The sequence below is a fragment of the Oryzias melastigma genome, linkage group LG13 (assembly GCF_002922805.2).
Source record: "Oryzias melastigma strain HK-1 linkage group LG13, ASM292280v2, whole genome shotgun sequence".
NCBI classification, from domain to species: Eukaryota; Metazoa; Chordata; class Actinopteri; order Beloniformes; family Adrianichthyidae; genus Oryzias; species Oryzias melastigma.
In genome coordinates, this window is record NC_050524.1 from 26,603,658 (window position 1) to 26,621,147 (window position 17,490).

Here is a 17,490-nt window from a genome sequence, read left to right on the forward strand (position 1 = left end):
TGTTCTATGACCAATCATAGCAGGCAGGTAGAAAAAATATGTATGAACATTTTCGGACATTGAGACAGTGGTTCTCTAATTTCACAGACTTTTCCTGCTCTCTTTATGAAGACTATATTTGGCTATTCTGATCCTTTAAAAATGTTATAAATTCAATTGTTGATGAGAACTCTTGTTAATCCATCTCGAAGTTGAGTCATGGACTTGTTGATAAATGTTTCTCCACAGCAAAACATTTCAATAAGTTTAGATACCATGACTCAACTTCAAGAATATTCTTTTGTTGGTATATTTTTACACTACATCAGAAGGTTTTTCATAAGCACCAACATTTACTCACAATTCCAGTCTTGGTGCCTAGTTCTGCCTGCTAGCAGGGTTACCATGCAAAGCTAAGGCTAACATCAAAAGCTAATGTTTATTCAAGAAAATATTGGATTTAAGTCACAAATTTATCAGAATATTTCTGACATAAACCATTGCTGCCTCTCAGTCTTTGTAGTCGTTACCTCTTTGTTTCAAACTGGATCACATTAGCCTAGCTCATAACTAATTGCAGGGTTTTTGACCTGTTCTGAATTTGTTGCTGAACATCTTGTCTCATTATGTTAGAAATTTAAAATCCCTTTAATTATTTCAGGTTCCTTTAGAAGAATGAGGCTACATTGGTGTTTCTAGAAGGCGTCTTAATTAAAAAAATATATATATAACCCCGTGAGCCAGAAAGTTAGAAAATTAAAAACAAGGACCTTTTCATCCACCTACAGCTCCATTCCCATACATCCACCTTAATGTAAATCACCAGAGCAACAGCATTTAACACAGTGTTAACAGTACCTACTTGTTAGTTCGAGTTGATGAAGATGACTGTGAAGGTCGCGTGATTAATTTATTTTTTTAAACGTTTTTTATATCTATATTTTTATGAGTCGTTGCTGTAGCAGCAGAATGTAGAGAACATGTCTTAACTACTAAGATGGTTTTACGAGCATATCCTGTGTAATGAATTGACATCATGGCAGTAAAAAGCCATTAAAACATTTTTATTAGGCTTTAAGACGGCACATGTTCGTGGCAGACGTCTCAGGTCTCATGATGTATGTGGGAATTATTTATATATTTTTTTCTTTTAAAAGCTTGACGTTGAATCAGGTGGTCAAAAATTTCACAGATTTATTAATGTCAACGTGTTCTGATAAAGTGACAGAAGTTACCAGTGCCTAAAGGACTGTGTTACAGATCATCTGTGACATAAGCAGGTTGGTGACCCTAAACAAAACCATCAAACTGTCATTTTTGCCAATTGAAGCTACTATTAAACAACCAGAGCACAGTCAGCAGATTTTCTAAATGCTTGATGCTTATAAATGTGTGATGTCAAACTGTAAGTCAGGATGGAAATGTGAAATATAACCGTTTTTGTTTTGTTTGTTTTAATATGACAATCAATCCCATTATAGCCAGCACTTAATTACAAAATTTGTTGCTTATTCTGGTGTTTCAACGTGTGTTTTTAAGCTATTTAGGAAATCTCAAAAATACTTCTCGAATGGTCTGTAAAGACAAAACCAAACACTTCTTTAAGAGTTGTCAAAATAATATTTGATTTTTTTTTTTTTAGCAAGGAAAGGGAAGAAGGTGGCAGGTGAAACAGATGCAGATACAGGGGAGCTTTAGAGGGGGGTGTCTTAAATAGGCAGCAGCATCCCAACTGGGTATCTTTTGCATTTGAAAGGATAAGAACACCCCAGTCACTCACAGCATCACCGAGCTTGATCATTAATGACAACCTCACTGTTTGGAATGCTAAGCCACCACATCAAGGTCCCTTGGTCATATGCGCTGAATGCGACTGCTCTCGTGGGAACCCGAGCTTTTTAAAAGGAGTTTTTTCTTGATTTATTTACTTGACTATGCCAACTTACATTGCAGGCTTTGTGCTTTTAAGTTCAACAGCCATTAGACAGTCCCCAACTCCCACCGCTGACACAAGGACTCCATCATAGACCATTAAACCTGCAGCCCGAGGCAAAGGCGTGTGTGGCAGGAGGAGAGGGAGGCAGAACCCCTCACAGACAAGAGAGTCTTCTTGTGGAGGCCTCTACCAATGAGAAACACGGTTATACTACAGTTATTGGCAAACAAAACGCAGCAACTAGAGCGTTAGGTCACATGAAGGCATCGATTTGTGAGGACTCAAAAGGTGGAGTTAAAAATGGCATTTGCAAAGGTGTGACTTCATGCATTGAGACATCTATTGTGATTCCACATGATCATGTTTGTCTTACAGATCTGTTTTGTGACTTTGGACTCTCAGAAAACGGACTGTCGGGATGAGAAAAGCATGAAGGTAAGCACTTTTCTGATCCACATGCGAACGCTCTCGCTTGCTCTCTGTCTTTTGCCCACTTTTCATCTCCCAGGATATCTGTTCATTGTGTTTTGCATAAATAGCTCACCTCTGTTACCATGGATGCAAGATTCTTACCCAAAATAAGAGGGCTGATTTGTTTGGATGATATGCAGATTTTGCAAATTACTCCGACACTGGTGAGCAATCGATAGTTGTTCATCCAGGACTTGTTCCCCTTTCACCAGACGGGATTTTAATCTGCTTGGGACCTCAAACAACATGGAACAAAATCAGATTACATTTAGTGTCTGGAAAAAAACAAGTTTAAATGTTATGATTATTTCTATGAGTGAGTGCCACCTTTGTGCTTTGCATGTATCTTGCAGAAATTGGCATCAATGTCTCCAGACTTGCCAAAGCTCGTTGAATTGCTGACTCTCCATCAGCCAAAAGAAAATGAAATTTTACTGCTCGGGGGCCTTGAAGCTCCCGACTGCAGCCAAACACACCCACAGTCTCCCCCGCAGGTACGTTTTCAACGGTTTTACACATTTTACAAGCATTTCCATGCTTTGAAGAAGCCACCCTGGACTGCAGACTATATTCTATGAACTGCTTCACTGTATAGAAACAATATTTCAAGCTTTTGTTTTAAGTAAAATATCTCCTTTTGATCGATCATAAAAGTAGCTAATTTAATCGTTTTTAGTCATTCAAAACTATTCTGAATGAGAATGGGTTTATTTTCTACTTTCTAATCACACTCTACTGTCATTTCCTTTTGTCTAACTTTTATTCTGTTCAAACTAACTTAATAAATCAGACAGAAGTAAATGAAAAGAAAGGAAATGCATAAAATATGTATGATAAGCGACTTTAGAAAGTTTCAGTGGAAATGAAGTGACTTTATAACCCTCACACTTTTGCTTCGTCGTGTCAGCTTAGATTCAACTAAAGTTCCTCCTCTCCAGCATTCCAAAAGACAGAGTTTGATCAATGTGAGGGAAAAAGAATATACTTGATCTGAAATTAAAGACTTTAAAATGACTTAATACAACAAGATGGGAACATGTTTGGTTAAGAATAATTTAGTAAAACTATACCTCCAAACATCAATACATTTAGAAGATCAATAGGTATTTCTAAGTCCAACTGTAAACAACTTTTTTTAGAATCAATACACATGCAGAAACACATGCACAGAGAATTAAAATGAGGTCTAGAAGCCTCAAAGAAAGCTAGAAAAAAAGGCCTGACAGAGAAACATCAAATACTTTGTAATTCTCTGCTAAAGTTAGAGATCCACTCCCATGAAAATTGTGTTTTTGGAGTTTTTAGCATGTTCTCTAAGCATTTCTATACTGATGAAGGACATTTAGTAAAAAAAAATTAAGCAAAAAAAGCAGTATTTCTTTGTTAAAATTGCTGATTCAGAACCAAGCAAAAAAATCCTGTTTGAAAAGGAGCGTATTTGTGACACGGGCCGCAACGTCTCTGGTTTTCTTAAACCTTGTTTTCTGAAATCGTTGAAAAAATAAGTTCAGCGTACTGTAGTGTGTCTACTCAGTGGCAAATTTCTAATGAATTGCTTGTTGCTCTGCAGAAAGAAAATGACTTAAGTTTCTTTATCTATTTTGGCTAAAAAGAGCATAATCATGATGAAAAAAAACACTGGAAACACTTTTACAATAGCTCAAAAGATGAATGGAGTGGGTGTTTAACTTAAAGTCTGCACATGCTCAGTGCACGTAGAGAATCTGCCTCTATAAACATCCATATGTGCTCCCTTCAGGGTGGGCAGCAGAGAAGCACAGGTGTATGCCTACTACAGTGTTCGGGGAAGACACGCCTGGCGCCCCCTGCCAGCATCATCTCTGAACTCAACAAGGTCCTGATGGGGATGCAGTGGGGGAGGGAGCGGCAGCTTCATCAGGGCCGAGCCGTCGGACAGAGAGTTGATGATGACACCAACCGATCCATCTCGTCAATTGAAGAGGACTTCCTGACGGCCTCGGAGCACCTCGGGGACGACAGCGAGGATGACGGCTTAAGAAACGGTGAGCTGCATACTGCTTTTGAAATGTACAAATTTCATGTCTAAACCAGCAAAAAAAAATCACTTTTATTATTATTAAAGGTTTCATTTCTGCATTAATGCAGGCAAAGGGTTCCCATGAATTATATCAATGAGTCTTAACACACTGGATAAAAAAAATTCTTAAAGATCAGGATGTGTAATTTTTATTACCAATATATATATTTTAATCTCTGCACATTTCATAGAACTATGTAATTATGAAGAGATTTGTGCAGACATTTATGACATTTAGCTTTTTTCTGTTTCTTCACAGAACCAGAAAGCAGAGAACTTGGAGAGAGCTCAGCTGAGTCTGCACAGAAGACTTGTGTCCGACCCGCATCTCAGCGGGTGGCGCTGGCAACTGATCAGAACCAGGTGGATGCTGACACTAAAAGAGAAGGTTCTCCACCAGCCAGCATCCATAGTGAGGAATCGGCTGGTCACTATGCCACAAATTTGGCTGAGTCAGTACTACAAGACGCCTTCATCCGGCTCTCCCAGGATGAGACCTCCTTCGTCTCAGAGGCAGCTGTCAGTGTGTCCTTTTCTACCTGCCCATCCAGCCGGCCCCGTCCCTCCATGACCAAAAAGCCTTCACAGCAGCGCACCTGCTCTTTTGAACTCCCCAAAATCGTCATAGTTCAGAGTCCAGACAGTTCTGATGTGGTTTCTGAATGGCCAGAAACACAGGTGTCCAATGTACGGCACCAGGATGGTCCAACAAGAGCTGCAGAAATGCCTCAAAAGGAGGTCCAGTCCTACGTTCTCACCCAGAATGCGGGACACAAACGTGTGGAGGTGGCTTTGGCCAGCGCTGCCAGCATTATTGGTACTATTGCTAACCCACAGCTGACGGAAAAACTGTCCCTTGAATCTGCCTCAGAAGAAAACACAGAAGAGGACGAGCAGGGCACCACAGAGCAAGGAGACTACAGTGTCTCATCGGCCATGTGCGGCATGGCTCAGGTCGCTGGAGCGGTGGCAGCTGTGGAGCTCACGAAGGAGACGGAGGAGTGTGGCGATGCAGATTCCACTGAGGTCTACACAGCCTCACAGGGCCTGATGTCCGCCGCGAAAGCCTCCGCAGCCTTACCGCTGCACTGCAACGTGGCAGAGGGCACCAGCGTGGAAGCGTTTCGCGCCAACATTGCTGAAGTGTTGCACAGGGAAGCAGCTGAAGTCCTGACTCAACCTCAAGGGTACAGGAGTGTGGCACACCTGTTGGAGACCACTCACAACAAGATAGTGGATGGCATTACATGTCCGAGGAAATACTGCCTGGATGAAAGCGAGGTGGATGATGTAATAAATGAGGTGGCAGACAGCCTATTCAAGCACGCTTTAGAGAAGGCAAAAAAGAAAAAAGAGCTGGAAGGAGCTGGAGGAGAAGTTCAAAACCTCCAGGTTTTTCTCCAGGACAGTATAAACACCTTGCTCTTTGATATTCTCTGCCTGACACAAAAGAAAATCAGCCACGTGTCCAGGTGTGGCCAAGAGTCTGACGAAACACAAGCAGGAGACGCTTGTGTGGATGAGCCGGCGACCTCAAAGGAAAGAAGGTGTCCACTGGGTCAGTTACAGCGGTTAGGTTCCCTCGGTCTCTCCATTAGTGGCGAGAGCCTGATCAGTTCTGATAAGCCTCCAGTGTTTCAGAGCCTTAAGGATAATCAAATGCTGGAGGAAGTTTCTGTTCAGTTCAAAGAGAAGCAGCCCCAGTTGTCATGCAGGCAGAGTCTGTGTCAACTCAAAGACTTTTCTGACAAGCAGCAAAGCATTAGTGCCATCAGAGAAACATTAAGTGAAATCCCAGTGAACAGCGTAGAAAGGAGGGCTCGACAGGCCTCCTTAACCCCACAGTCTTCTCTGAACTCATGCAGTTCTCTGTTTACGTTGAGGGGGGATTCTGATTCCAGGACACCCATTTCTTGCTATGCTGAGGATCTGGCTTCCACTGTGGTCTCTATGGCCACAGAACTGGCCGCAATCTGCCTGGAGAACTCCACTGGGAAGCAGCCGTGGTTCTGTGCTCTCAAGGGGACGTCTGCTGAAGGCCCAGAGCCCTACTTGATGCCTGCTTGCCGCACAATGCTCAGGAGAAAGGAAGCCCAAGGCCCCAATGCGGCATCTAGAAAGCATCGAGCGCCACGCCTCAGTGAGATTAAGAAGAAAACCGAAGAACAACCTGAGCTGATGGAGCGGCTGGTGAACCGGGTGGTGGACGAGTCCATTAATCCTGATGAGCCGCAGGACCCTTTTGCCCTCTTTGCCTCTGAAGTTACAGCCAGGATCATGAACTGCCCTGAACTCAATGTGGTGGACACCTCCAAAACCGGCCAGCAGCGCAGCAGGCTGCAGTGCGAGAGGTGGAGCCGCGGGAAAGCATCCAGCTACGAAAGCATTCCAGAGGAAGAGGCGGATCCCGCTGGCACGTCCAACACCTTAGGTCCTGGTTGTCGGTTAGGACAGAATTTAAGCCGAGGTAGCTCAATCTCTAAGCAGTCCAGCTGTGAGAGCATCACAGATGAGTTCTCTCGGTTTATGGTTAACCAGATGGAGACCGAAGGCAGAGAGTTTGATCTGCTGCTGGACTACTATGCTGGGAAAAACGCCAGCAACATACTGGCTGCAGCCGTGCAACAGGCAGCAACAAAGAAAAACGGCCACCTCAATGTCAGAGCCTCATCCTGTTTGTCGAAGCAGTCCAGCACTGAAAGCATCACGGAGGAGTTCTACAGATTCATGCTTCGTGATATGGATAAGGAGAACAAAGAATGTGGCATCGCCAAGACAAAAGAGTGGAACAACAGCCTTTTCCCGCCATCTCCCAGGACACCCTTCTGTATACGACAGTCCTCTGTCCCTGACCGGCGGTCCTCAGACTCACGACTGACTGTGAACTCGCCCATAAAAGCCAACTCTTTTGATGGATTTGCTCGCAACGTGCACGGAGACACTCTGAATATCTACCCCTCCTGCTCGGTGTCAGCTGCAGGGCTCTGTAAGTCAGACTCCTGCCTCTATCAGAGGGGGAAAACGGACCAGATGACAGACATGCTGATCCACGAGACCTGGTCGAGCTCCATTGAGTCGCTAATGAGGAAAAACAAGATCATTGCTGATCCAGAAGATAGCATTGAGTCAGAAGCCTCAGGAGACTCCCAGATCCACGTGCAGCAATTTGCCAATCGACTGGCAGCTGACATCGTAGACAGTGGCAAGTCTGCGCTTGGTGGCCAACAAGACGCAAATCCTGGAATATCTGCGTCTCATCCACTTCTGCCCACTTCGGTTGGTGAGAGGAGACGGGGCTTCAAACAGTCGCATCTTTCTTGCAGTCGAAGCAGGTCCAGCCAGGAGTACCCCGGCAGTAGAGTTGGTTCTGTGTCGGGGGACTGCAGTCTACCGTGCATGAAGGGACCAAGGGAGGTGCCTCTAATCCACATAGAGGGAGATCAGAGGGTTGAAGAAAGTTTATCCAACTCTGAAAAAACTGGAGGAGAAGCTCAGGAAACATCCACAGACATCTTGCATATGGAGAAACCTACTGCCAACCGCAACAGGTATATAGTTCACTACCATACCATCCTTTAAAAACAACTAAATTACCTCACAATAATAAAAATAGAAATTAATACCTGGGTCTATCTAGAACTAGATGGAAAACTAGTTATTTGGAAAATTACTTAAAAGATGTCACTTTTATATAAGTTCTGAAGCATTCTAAAGCGATGCTTGAAATTTGATAAAAGATTAGAAGAGACAAAGAATCTGACTACACATACAAATCTCTTGTGGAAGCTTTTACAAAAGTGTACCTAAAGCCTTAGTCACAACAGCCCTTATGGGGTGAAAAACTGGTCCATCCTGGACAGGGCACACAGGTGGACCGCATGAAATACTAAGGTCGTAGACCACTCGATGATCCCATAGAGCAAAAATCTTCAAGCATGTTTTTTTCTATTGGCATGTTGTGGACGACAGGTCTTAGTGAACACTTAAGCAACACGTGAGGATAAGTAAGGGTGAAGTAGGAGAGATGCAGTGAAATTACTCAGTGCTGTACATGTGAGAAGTGTGTGCACCTTACTTGCAACCTGACTGTAAAAAAATAAGGAAATTAGACAATCAGAACATAGATTGCGAGGACATGCTACAGATATCCTACAGGCGTTTACCTATAACCTGCACTGTCCTGGTGTGTCATATTTGCACGTGGTCAGTAGTACCAGTGTAGCTTAAGAGGTCACGAACACAGCATCATCTTTAAACTTCCCCTAGCCCAGGGGTCTGCTACCTGTGGCTTCAGAGCCACATGTGGATCTTTGACCCCTCCATTGTGGCTCTTATGGTTAAAAAAACAAAATGATTTTCTATTTTACATTAAAGTAGTGATGCAGCTTCTTCAAGGTCGCACTAAAACATTTTGAGAGATTTTTCAGAGTCTTTTACCACCAAAAATCAGATGTAGATTAGAGTACAGCCAGAATTCATACTTAGGGAACATCGGATTATATTGTTGAAAGATTCAATGATTTTAGGTGTTCCTTCTTGTCTAACATACAGTATGGGTCACTTAGTTCTGATTTGTGAATTTCTGGCCAAGATGCACCAACAATGGTAAAATAAAATGTGTGTGTTTTTTATCACTACTGACATGGTACTACCTACAGTGGGCCATGAACCAGTGCTGGTCCGAGGGCCGCTTTACCGAGCCGCTTATCAGGGGTACCTTTGGACCAGACTAACCGGACCGGGCCAACCGGACCGGGCCAACCCTCTGGACCACTTCAGTACCGGTTTAAGGGACTGGTCTGGTACTGGGACGTGGACTGGACTAGTATCTTAACCCGGTACAGATTCCCCAACCTGGTACCAGTACCCTAACCTGGTACTAATACCCTAACCTGGTTCCACATCCGTTACCAGGTCCGGTACCACATCGAGACTGTTACTTCGCCCTGAGGGCTTGTGACCCGTGACTTAATGGGAACAACCAGCACATCAAAAAGGTGTGTTTGGGACACCAAAAGATGCAAACACTCCTCTCTGATCCTCCACAGGCCCGGACAACCTGAAAATTCGCATCACCCGTACAAGTCAGCCCCCATTAGGATGCGTGTGACTAAGGCTTCTGCAATTACTCTCAGTGACTGATCTGAGTGATCTCCATTTTCTGTAGATGGCTTGTAGAAACTTCCCAATTGCCTGTTGAACTCTCAATCTGATTGATTCAGCAGACAATACACTGGAAGTCAAAGAAAGAATTTGTAATAGCTAAAGCAACAAAAGATACAGAATTAATATGTTTTGACACAGACAGTCAAGGTGGTAAGAATCACTACAGCTTGAAATGCAAAAAAGGCTGTAATATGAGGCCATAGATGATGTTCAATCTGTAGTGCTGTTGTACAAACCTGAATCTGGTCTTGTGTTTTTGATCTGTGTGGAACAGTTAATGAAAGGCAAAGGTTCCCAAACCACCGGGGAGTGGCGAGAGACAGGCTTCTTTTCACTTGACAATGCATGTAATCCAGAAACAAGTGGTGTGCAACTGTCGGTCCTTTGGGTAAAAGTGGAACTCAATCACTTGCCTATTCAATTAAACCTGATTTCCCACAAGGACTGTTGAGGATGGCTGCCTTCAAACATCTAATTATGGCTTAATTTAATAAGTTTTCAAAAAAAATGACAAAGCAACACTGTTGTACTCGTGAGAATAACAGATTGCTGATGCCTTCACCATAAATCAATTAGCTTTGTCTTGATCTTTTTTTTATGATTGGAAATATTCAAATGTAAACAAGAAATTAGCAAAACGTGACTTTACGTTACACAAAATAGGATAAGTTGTCTAAATGCTACTTTATTTTGTAGTATACTTTGGAGTTTTTCATTAGTGTGACTTGTGTAGCACAAACCAGCAGAAGTAGGAACCTTGCCACAGACATTGTGCTTTGCTGGTCACTCCCACCATCGATTTGCTCTTCCCAGCAGTGAGAGGGACAGGCCAGCTGTGGCGGTGGCTGCAGCAGCGAAGAGGGACAAGCGTTCAATGAGTGCTAGCAGTGAGGAGAGCATGGGGAGCTGGTCTCACATGACCCCCGAAGATGACCCCCACGAGGAAACCAGTAGTTTTATCCAGCTGAGTGAGGGGTCAGTAACCATTGCTGCCCGATATCGCTCCAAACGCTGCACCCTCACCCCACGCTCATTGGCCCATCGCTACTGACACTTCTGAGCTAATTTACACCCCGCTGCTCCAACACCTCCACCCGCTAAAGTGGTGCGTGTCATTGGATTCACTCCACATAGCCATGCTGTGCTCTCCTTGTACTCCAGACTCCCTCAAGTAGTTTGCTTCCGTGTCAGGGCTGTGCTGCTGCATAATCAGTGCCGAGTCCAGGTCATTTGCTGCATCATTCTCTGCTTCATGAGATCCATATGTGAGGATGGAAAAAAAACAAAAAACACCTTTAATGTCTTCAAATTGCTACAGTAATGACCCAAATAATTTCTGTTTGTGTCTTTATCAGTGGTTTGGATCTACTTTAAAATGAGTTTTTGGATGGAAAGAATGAGGAAATGTCATGGTTTTGTGTGTTCAGCATTGCAATAATATCTGGTTGTTTATTGCTCCACCATAACACCTGCTGCTCCCTTCAAGCTCCTCATCTACCTGCTTAATCTGACCCCCATCATCCCTTTAATTCATGTTCTGACACTACGACATGGCTGCTGGCCTTGTCTGCTCACCCTGCAAACTAAAGCTCTCCTGCCTAATGTGAACCAAGCAAAAAAAAAAATCAGCCACCACCCCTCCCAGCTCTCCTGCAGCTGCTTATTCACCAGCCAACACACAATATGCTGCACATCATCATTTCCTGGCTGTTGAATGTCTTTGAACATCGATATCCACGCACCGTCACCTCCAGTTTTCTGATTTGATGGCAGGAACGGGACCAGCAGCACCTCCAGCCTCGGCGGGGCCGATCTCGAAGCTTTTACTGACGTTCCAACCCAGAGCACAGTCAGCAGGTACGCACAATTCCTCACGCATGCACCCATCACGGCCTGTTCTTAAAGACCCACTCTAGAGAAAATTGTGTTTTTGACATGTTCTCGGGGCATTTATCTGATAATGAAGGACATATAAAAAGAAAATTAAACTCAAAATAGCATTTCTGGGTATTTCTTTATTCACATTGTGAAGGCAGTTTGAAAAAGAACTTATTAGTGATGTAGAAAAAACGCTGGACGAGCCACAAGCTCCCTGCTCTGAGCTCTCAGTAATGATGAGGGGAGGGGGGGGGGCTCTGCTCCAACAGTCTCGCCCACAATTCAGAGGCGAATTTCTAACTGCCACTCTGCAGGAACTATGTCCAAGAAAACGACACAGGTTTATTGATTTTGGTTAAAAACTTCCTAATCATAATTAAAGTGGATCTAAATATCACCGGAGTGTCTATTTAAAATATGGATATTTCTACTATTCAGATTTTGATTTGTAAACAATCACCTTTTTTGTGTAAAAGGTTAGAGGCTAAACTATCTTGCAGAGGAGTCGTGCATGTCAGCGTAACTCATTTTCACTGTGCATCTGCTCCCACAGTGAGATCACAGAGAAAGCCCACCCACCTGGATCCAAAGAGAAGCTTTTTGGTAAGATTGGTTTGTCCTCTTGGCCTTTTCCACATAATCAAATACCTAAAGGGCTGGAACAGTGAAATTCAATACTGCATTTTTAGTATTATTATTTTTGTTTATTAAAATCAATAGACGAGTAAACAAACTTGTGCAGCAGAGATAATGACATCATAAATACCTGTAACCATAAGGGCAAAAATGAGTCATTCTGTTTATTTTAATCTTACTGCTTTTCACAAAACGAAGAACTCTGAAAAAGCAGTTATGATTAATATATTGGACCTTGTTATTCTCTCTTTAAACGCATCCTTTCAATTAACAATAACTTCATCTTTGTTTATTGACCTCTACCTCATTATAAAGCAGAACGGCTTATGGCTGTGGCGTTATGGCGTGCTACACCGCCAACTGTTATGTTCATTATTTCAGAGATCAGTTCAGCAAACGCCGCCGGCATCAGCAGCAACCTCCGGGAGCTCTTATTGGTCAACTGTGACTTTGAGCAGGAATGTGTGGACTCAGAACTCAGAGTGACCCTCCAGTGGATCGCTGCGTCTGAGCTGGGCCTCTCCGTCGTCTACTTCAGGAAGTCCAAGGAGGTCAACTTCTCAAAGGTAGACTCGGATAAAAAAGGCTTTTACCACCGTTTGCATGAATGAATGTGTTAAAATCATTAAGAGCTGATTTTTTAAAATCTCTCAGTTCCAGAGGGTGGTCCACCTGATGTCTCAGAAGGCGTGGCGAATCGCAGATTTGTTTGGCGCTATTGTTCAGTTCTGTAACTTACACGCTAACAAGGAGGAGGCGGAGCTGCCTGTCCATACCAGCCTGTTTGACTGGCTCCTGGAGACCCTTTAGAGCCATCCAACCTCTTTTTGACTGCGAAGAAAGCCACACATTCTCCCACATTTGTTACAAGCTCTTTGCCCCATCGTGTGTCATCATTGTGTCACCAAGATGAAAGCACAACGTAGTCAGACAACCTGAAAAATTCATACATCTCACATGGTTTGGAGGGGGTAGAGCTCAAATTGGACGGATCTCTGGTCAGAGAAAGCATGTTTCAGTGCAGATGTCATTCCAGATCAGAAATATTGTCACGGTTAGCTTATTAAACAAGGAAATGAAGGAGCCAGTCCTACAACATTTAATATCAACAACTGTCTTATAGATGTAGCTCAGAATAGAGCTCCAAAAATGCCTGGTCACTTTGTTCTTTCCATTAAAAAATGTGTTCACTGACCATCATACCACCTCTACCGTGGCTTAACATTGAAATAAGTGTGTGACTCTTGTTTATTAAGAATAAATTATTTTGCATAGCTGTAATGTAAATAGTGTAGATTTGGAACTGCTGCACCTTGAAATAGTGAACTGCTCTCTTTAGCTTTTATTATGTCCAAAAACAGAGTAAAGTTTGTAACGTTGAATTTGTAAGTGGAATTGTTCTGTCTATTTCTCTACTTAGTGGTAATCTAGTGTTTCATCCGCATTGGAAGGGGGGAAAAAGCACACAACTCAACTGTAAACTGTGTCGCAGTAGAACTGAATGTATTTATCTTTTGACATCAATAAATGTGATGTGAAGCTCGAGCTTCCTGGTTTTTTTCCTGGTTCCTGCGTGGCGTCCATCGCTGTCAGTCAGGAACACTCCTGCAGCTGACGGCTCGCCGCAACCCGTCTTCATTCACAAAAATCAAGACTGACACTAACCTGCCTTTACTTATGGGCTCAAAGCTCGTTCAAGTGTAATGAACCGCATTGTGAACATTTCACAGAGAAGTGCACAAGATAGAAACTTCCATGGCAGCAGGCAGGAACCTGGCATGCAAGGTTCCCCGAAATAATTTTAAACTTCTATAAACAGACAACTGGACATTTTTTCTACTTTTAATCCATGGGTTCCCAAAGTGGGGCCCGTAGGCCAAATTCGGCCCACCAAAGATTATCTTTTGGCCCGCCAAAAGTGGAAACCGTGGAGTGTTTAGTTAAAGCGCCTTACCCGTTTCCCATTGATTCTCTATGGTGTTCCAAAACTCTAATATACTTACGGCCTCCAGGTTAGGACTTTCTATGTCTGTGGCTTTGGCTACTTTTATAAAGACAAATGATTGGTCAGTTAGCTTAAATAAATTGCACTACAGAAAAAAAATAACGTGAAACAGTTAGGATTAGCAATAAAATATTTTAAAGAGGTAGGAGAGTAGTGACTGAGTAATAATTGTAAAAGTTGTTTATTATCAGTCCAGTTCTAATAGACAGTCAATGGTGACCCTGTAAAGGATTGAGAGGGTTCTGAAGATGGATGGATGGATGGATGGATGGATGGACAGACGGACAGATGGATGGATGACACAGTTGACTACCTGACACTTAATCTTTAAATTCTCTGCCCTCCTTCATGTTTCATTTGCTGTGATCCAGCTTTATGGATTGGGAAAACAGATTGCGTCTCACAAACCACCACAGAAAATCTGATTTTTGAAAAAGTATCAATACAAAATAGAAAAAAAGGTGAACGTGTTTTTCTCTTCTTTTATTGTTGTGGGTTTTATGAAAATTAAATAAAAAAAGAATGAGGAACACGTGGCAACCACAAACGGACTGCTGCGTTCACGTATGTTTAAGCCTCATCCTTGCATCTCCAGATCCGGCACGTGTTATCCGCGCTGCCTAGAGGAGAGCATAAAAATAGATAGTTGCACAGCTGCATGCTTTTCATCCAACATGTGCAATTAACAACTAGTGACAGCAGGAGAGGAGGGTTTCATTCATGTCCACAGGATTTTACAGGTGAACGTGTGGCTGTCAAATGTGGCGTCTCCACGGATACCTGTAATGATGGTGTCGCCCTCGTAGTTGAAGGCACAGGAGAAGATTTCAAGAGTGTGACCCGTCAGGATTTGCAGACAGTCCCCCGTCTGAACGTCCCACAGACGAGCCGTCTTGTCTGAGCTGGCAGTCAGGATTGTGTTACCCTGGGGGCTGAAGCAGATCTACCACGAGAGGCAGGAGAGATGGCCTCAGTCATAAATTGTGTCTTCTAAATCTTTTAAGACTTCTGAATAATTAGAAAAAAAGTCAAACGCTGAGCCTGAGTAACATCTCAAGTTAATTCTGTCCCGCAGCAGTCCTGGACTGCAAGGACCAGATTGTTTTCACAATTCTTATTTCTTACCGTGCCTTTAAGCAAATGTTTCCCCCACCACATATTCAAAAATTCTCCAAATTTTGCCGCACAAATCACAAAGTGAAAAATGAATTTTACTCATAGTGAATGACCCTCTCCGAAAAAAAAACACATCACAGCGGGAGAAAGCGTCAAAGAAATGAATGAAGCTAAAATCTCTGATGGGGCTCAAAACATATTTCAAACTACACAAGACCAAAGCACAGTGTCAGGGATATCCAAAGGGAAAGTGTCTATTGGCACGTCATTTTCGAATCACGTGTGGCCAGTGCAAAACTATTTTCTTGGTCGCACCCTTTTTAAGAGCCCGCCAGGAAGCTATGAGCAGCCCCGCCCCCCTTCCTTTTGCTGGAGAGCCTGACGGATGACATTTCGGTGAGCAAAATATTTCAATAATTCGCCAGTTTTGCAAGAAAACATGAACGTGCAACCTTTTGTAAGTTCGTTCTAAGAGGAGCAGTACTGTCCAAAGTTTTTCCTGAAGAACATGACGGATGAACGAGCGCCGGACATTTCTGCCGGGAAAAGACTTCAATTATTCGTCAGTTTTGCAAATGGCTTGGGAAAATATAAATGTGCGGTCTTTGTACTGGGGTCAAATGAGCTGCCGTTCGCATTTCCATGGTCAAATCAGCCGTCCCTGGATTTTTTTCTGCAAGTTTCAGACAAAACTTTCAGTAGCAGTCTTTGAACGCTGGAAAATCCTTAATACTCCGCCGAGCTTTCAAAAACGTGATATAATTGCTCCTCTTGAATCCATGTTACTATTAAAGCACATGATAATTATGTGAAATTGACTGAGCATTACTGTTTTTCCTGTATTTTAGAAATCCAATCACAAAATCTCTTGTGGCACTGATATAAAATGGGTTAATTTTGGCTGTGAATGAATCCCACTAATCAATTTAGTACATTATAAATTCTTCACAGACCTAATTAGTACTTTAAATAAAATTTCTCCTGGAAATATAGAGCATTTTCACTTTTTTTTAGGAAATCTATGTGTGACTGATCATAAAAGGTACAACAAATGACACCAGTTAACTGACTGTCTTAATTGTAAATTTAGTACATTAACATTCCTTCACACACATATGTACTTCAAGGAGTACTACTCCTGAAAATATGAAGCTTTTTTACTGTGTATTTTTTGAGAAATACACATCTAAAATACCATAAAAATGTCTCATTTTTACTTCAGTTAAAATACTTTGGGTGGGACTCATTCTTCATTCTTAATTTAGTACACACTTAAAACGTGTGGCCAATATGAATTTACATGAGTTATTGTGCTTGGACACACGTAAATGTCAACTCGTCAACTTTCGCCCGTGTCAGAGTAACGCCTCTCGCGGTTTTAATCATTTAAGTACAGTTCGGTTTACAACTCTACAAATGGTTTTCTATTTTAAATATGCCTTAAAAGAAGAAATGATTGAATGAAGTTGGCTCCAGACAGTCATGACAGTTAAAGTGTGCTTGAAATAAAACTCTAAACGGAGCTTGCAGGAGCCATCACAGACGGGAAATGCAAAGTGATTTCAGAAAATGCGGACAAAGGCAGACTGTAGAAGAAGAGTATAAAAATGTCAAATAGTAAAGAGAAGAAAAGTAGACGGAGAAGGGAAAAAAAAGCAGTTTCAATAAGAGATTCATAAAACATGCAGTACTTTTTCACAAAATCTGTGAAAACTCTGCAAATATTAAAAAATATACCAGTATTTCTTGGTCAAATAAAAATGTTTAAGTGGTTAAACATTAATTTATGGCACTCTTGATTTATGAAAAATGGAGGAAAAGTGGGAGAAAAACTGAAAGAAAATCAGGAATTTGTGTCAGGATGCCTGTAGAGAAGGAGGGGAGTGTCCTGTTAAGAAGAGATTAGTGTCATAATCCTCTGGAATCATTTTCCATCCAGCTTTTTTTTCTGCATGTATTTACTGGCTGTCTGTGTTTCATAAAACACATGGAAAAAAAAGAAAAAAAATCCCTTCCAGCCAAATGTAAAAGAGACAAAATTTTCCCTAAAAAAAGGGTCAACATGGGGACATTAAGGAGCGCCGTTCACGCCAAAGAATGTGTCACTTTGATAAAAAGCACGCAGCACTGATGGAGCAGTGCTCGTGGAGTTAAATGTCACGACATGGTGTGACATTTGTGCACTTTAAACACAAGGTCAAAGGGATGGCACACTTTCCAGCCTCTCCGATCAGCATCGCGCTT

The 17,490-nt window shown here is 42.5% G+C and overlaps 2 protein-coding genes across 6 annotated transcripts in view; one reads left to right on the forward strand and one right to left on the reverse strand.

Moving 5' to 3' along the window:
* LOC112149599 (SPHK1 interactor, AKAP domain containing) overlaps positions 1-13,670 on the forward strand; it is a 38,435-nt gene extending 24,765 nt beyond the window's left edge. The window contains exons 4-12 of one of the 2 annotated variants that reach the window (XM_024277403.2): positions 2,291-2,350; positions 2,740-2,880; positions 4,146-4,410; positions 4,705-7,993; positions 10,425-10,586; positions 11,385-11,468; positions 12,043-12,092; positions 12,507-12,691; positions 12,780-13,670. In XM_024277403.2, the coding sequence (XP_024133171.1) occupies positions 2,291-2,350; positions 2,740-2,880; positions 4,146-4,410; positions 4,705-7,993; positions 10,425-10,586; positions 11,385-11,468; positions 12,043-12,092; positions 12,507-12,691; positions 12,780-12,935 (4,392 nt within the window). In that variant the 3' untranslated portion in view covers positions 12,936-13,670. The remainder of the gene's footprint in view (positions 1-2,290; positions 2,351-2,739; positions 2,881-4,145; positions 4,411-4,704; positions 7,994-10,424; positions 10,587-11,384; positions 11,469-12,042; positions 12,093-12,506; positions 12,692-12,779) is intronic. The other variant, XM_024277404.2, reaches the window with a different exon arrangement.
* Positions 13,671-14,592: 922 nt separating this feature from the next.
* The window catches only part of daw1 (dynein assembly factor with WDR repeat domains 1), a 14,430-nt gene continuing 11,532 nt past the window's right edge, over positions 14,593-17,490 (reverse strand). For 3 of the 4 annotated variants that reach the window (XM_036215047.1, XM_036215046.1, XM_024276433.2), the window contains 2 exons: positions 14,911-15,073; positions 14,593-14,750 (listed from right to left, as the gene is read on the reverse strand). In XM_036215047.1, coding sequence (XP_036070940.1) covers positions 14,701-14,750; positions 14,911-15,073 — 213 coding nt within the window. In that variant the 3' untranslated portion in view covers positions 14,593-14,700. Of the gene's footprint in view, positions 14,751-14,910; positions 15,074-15,977; positions 16,032-17,490 lie in introns of those variants that run through there. The other variant, XM_036215049.1, reaches the window with a different exon arrangement.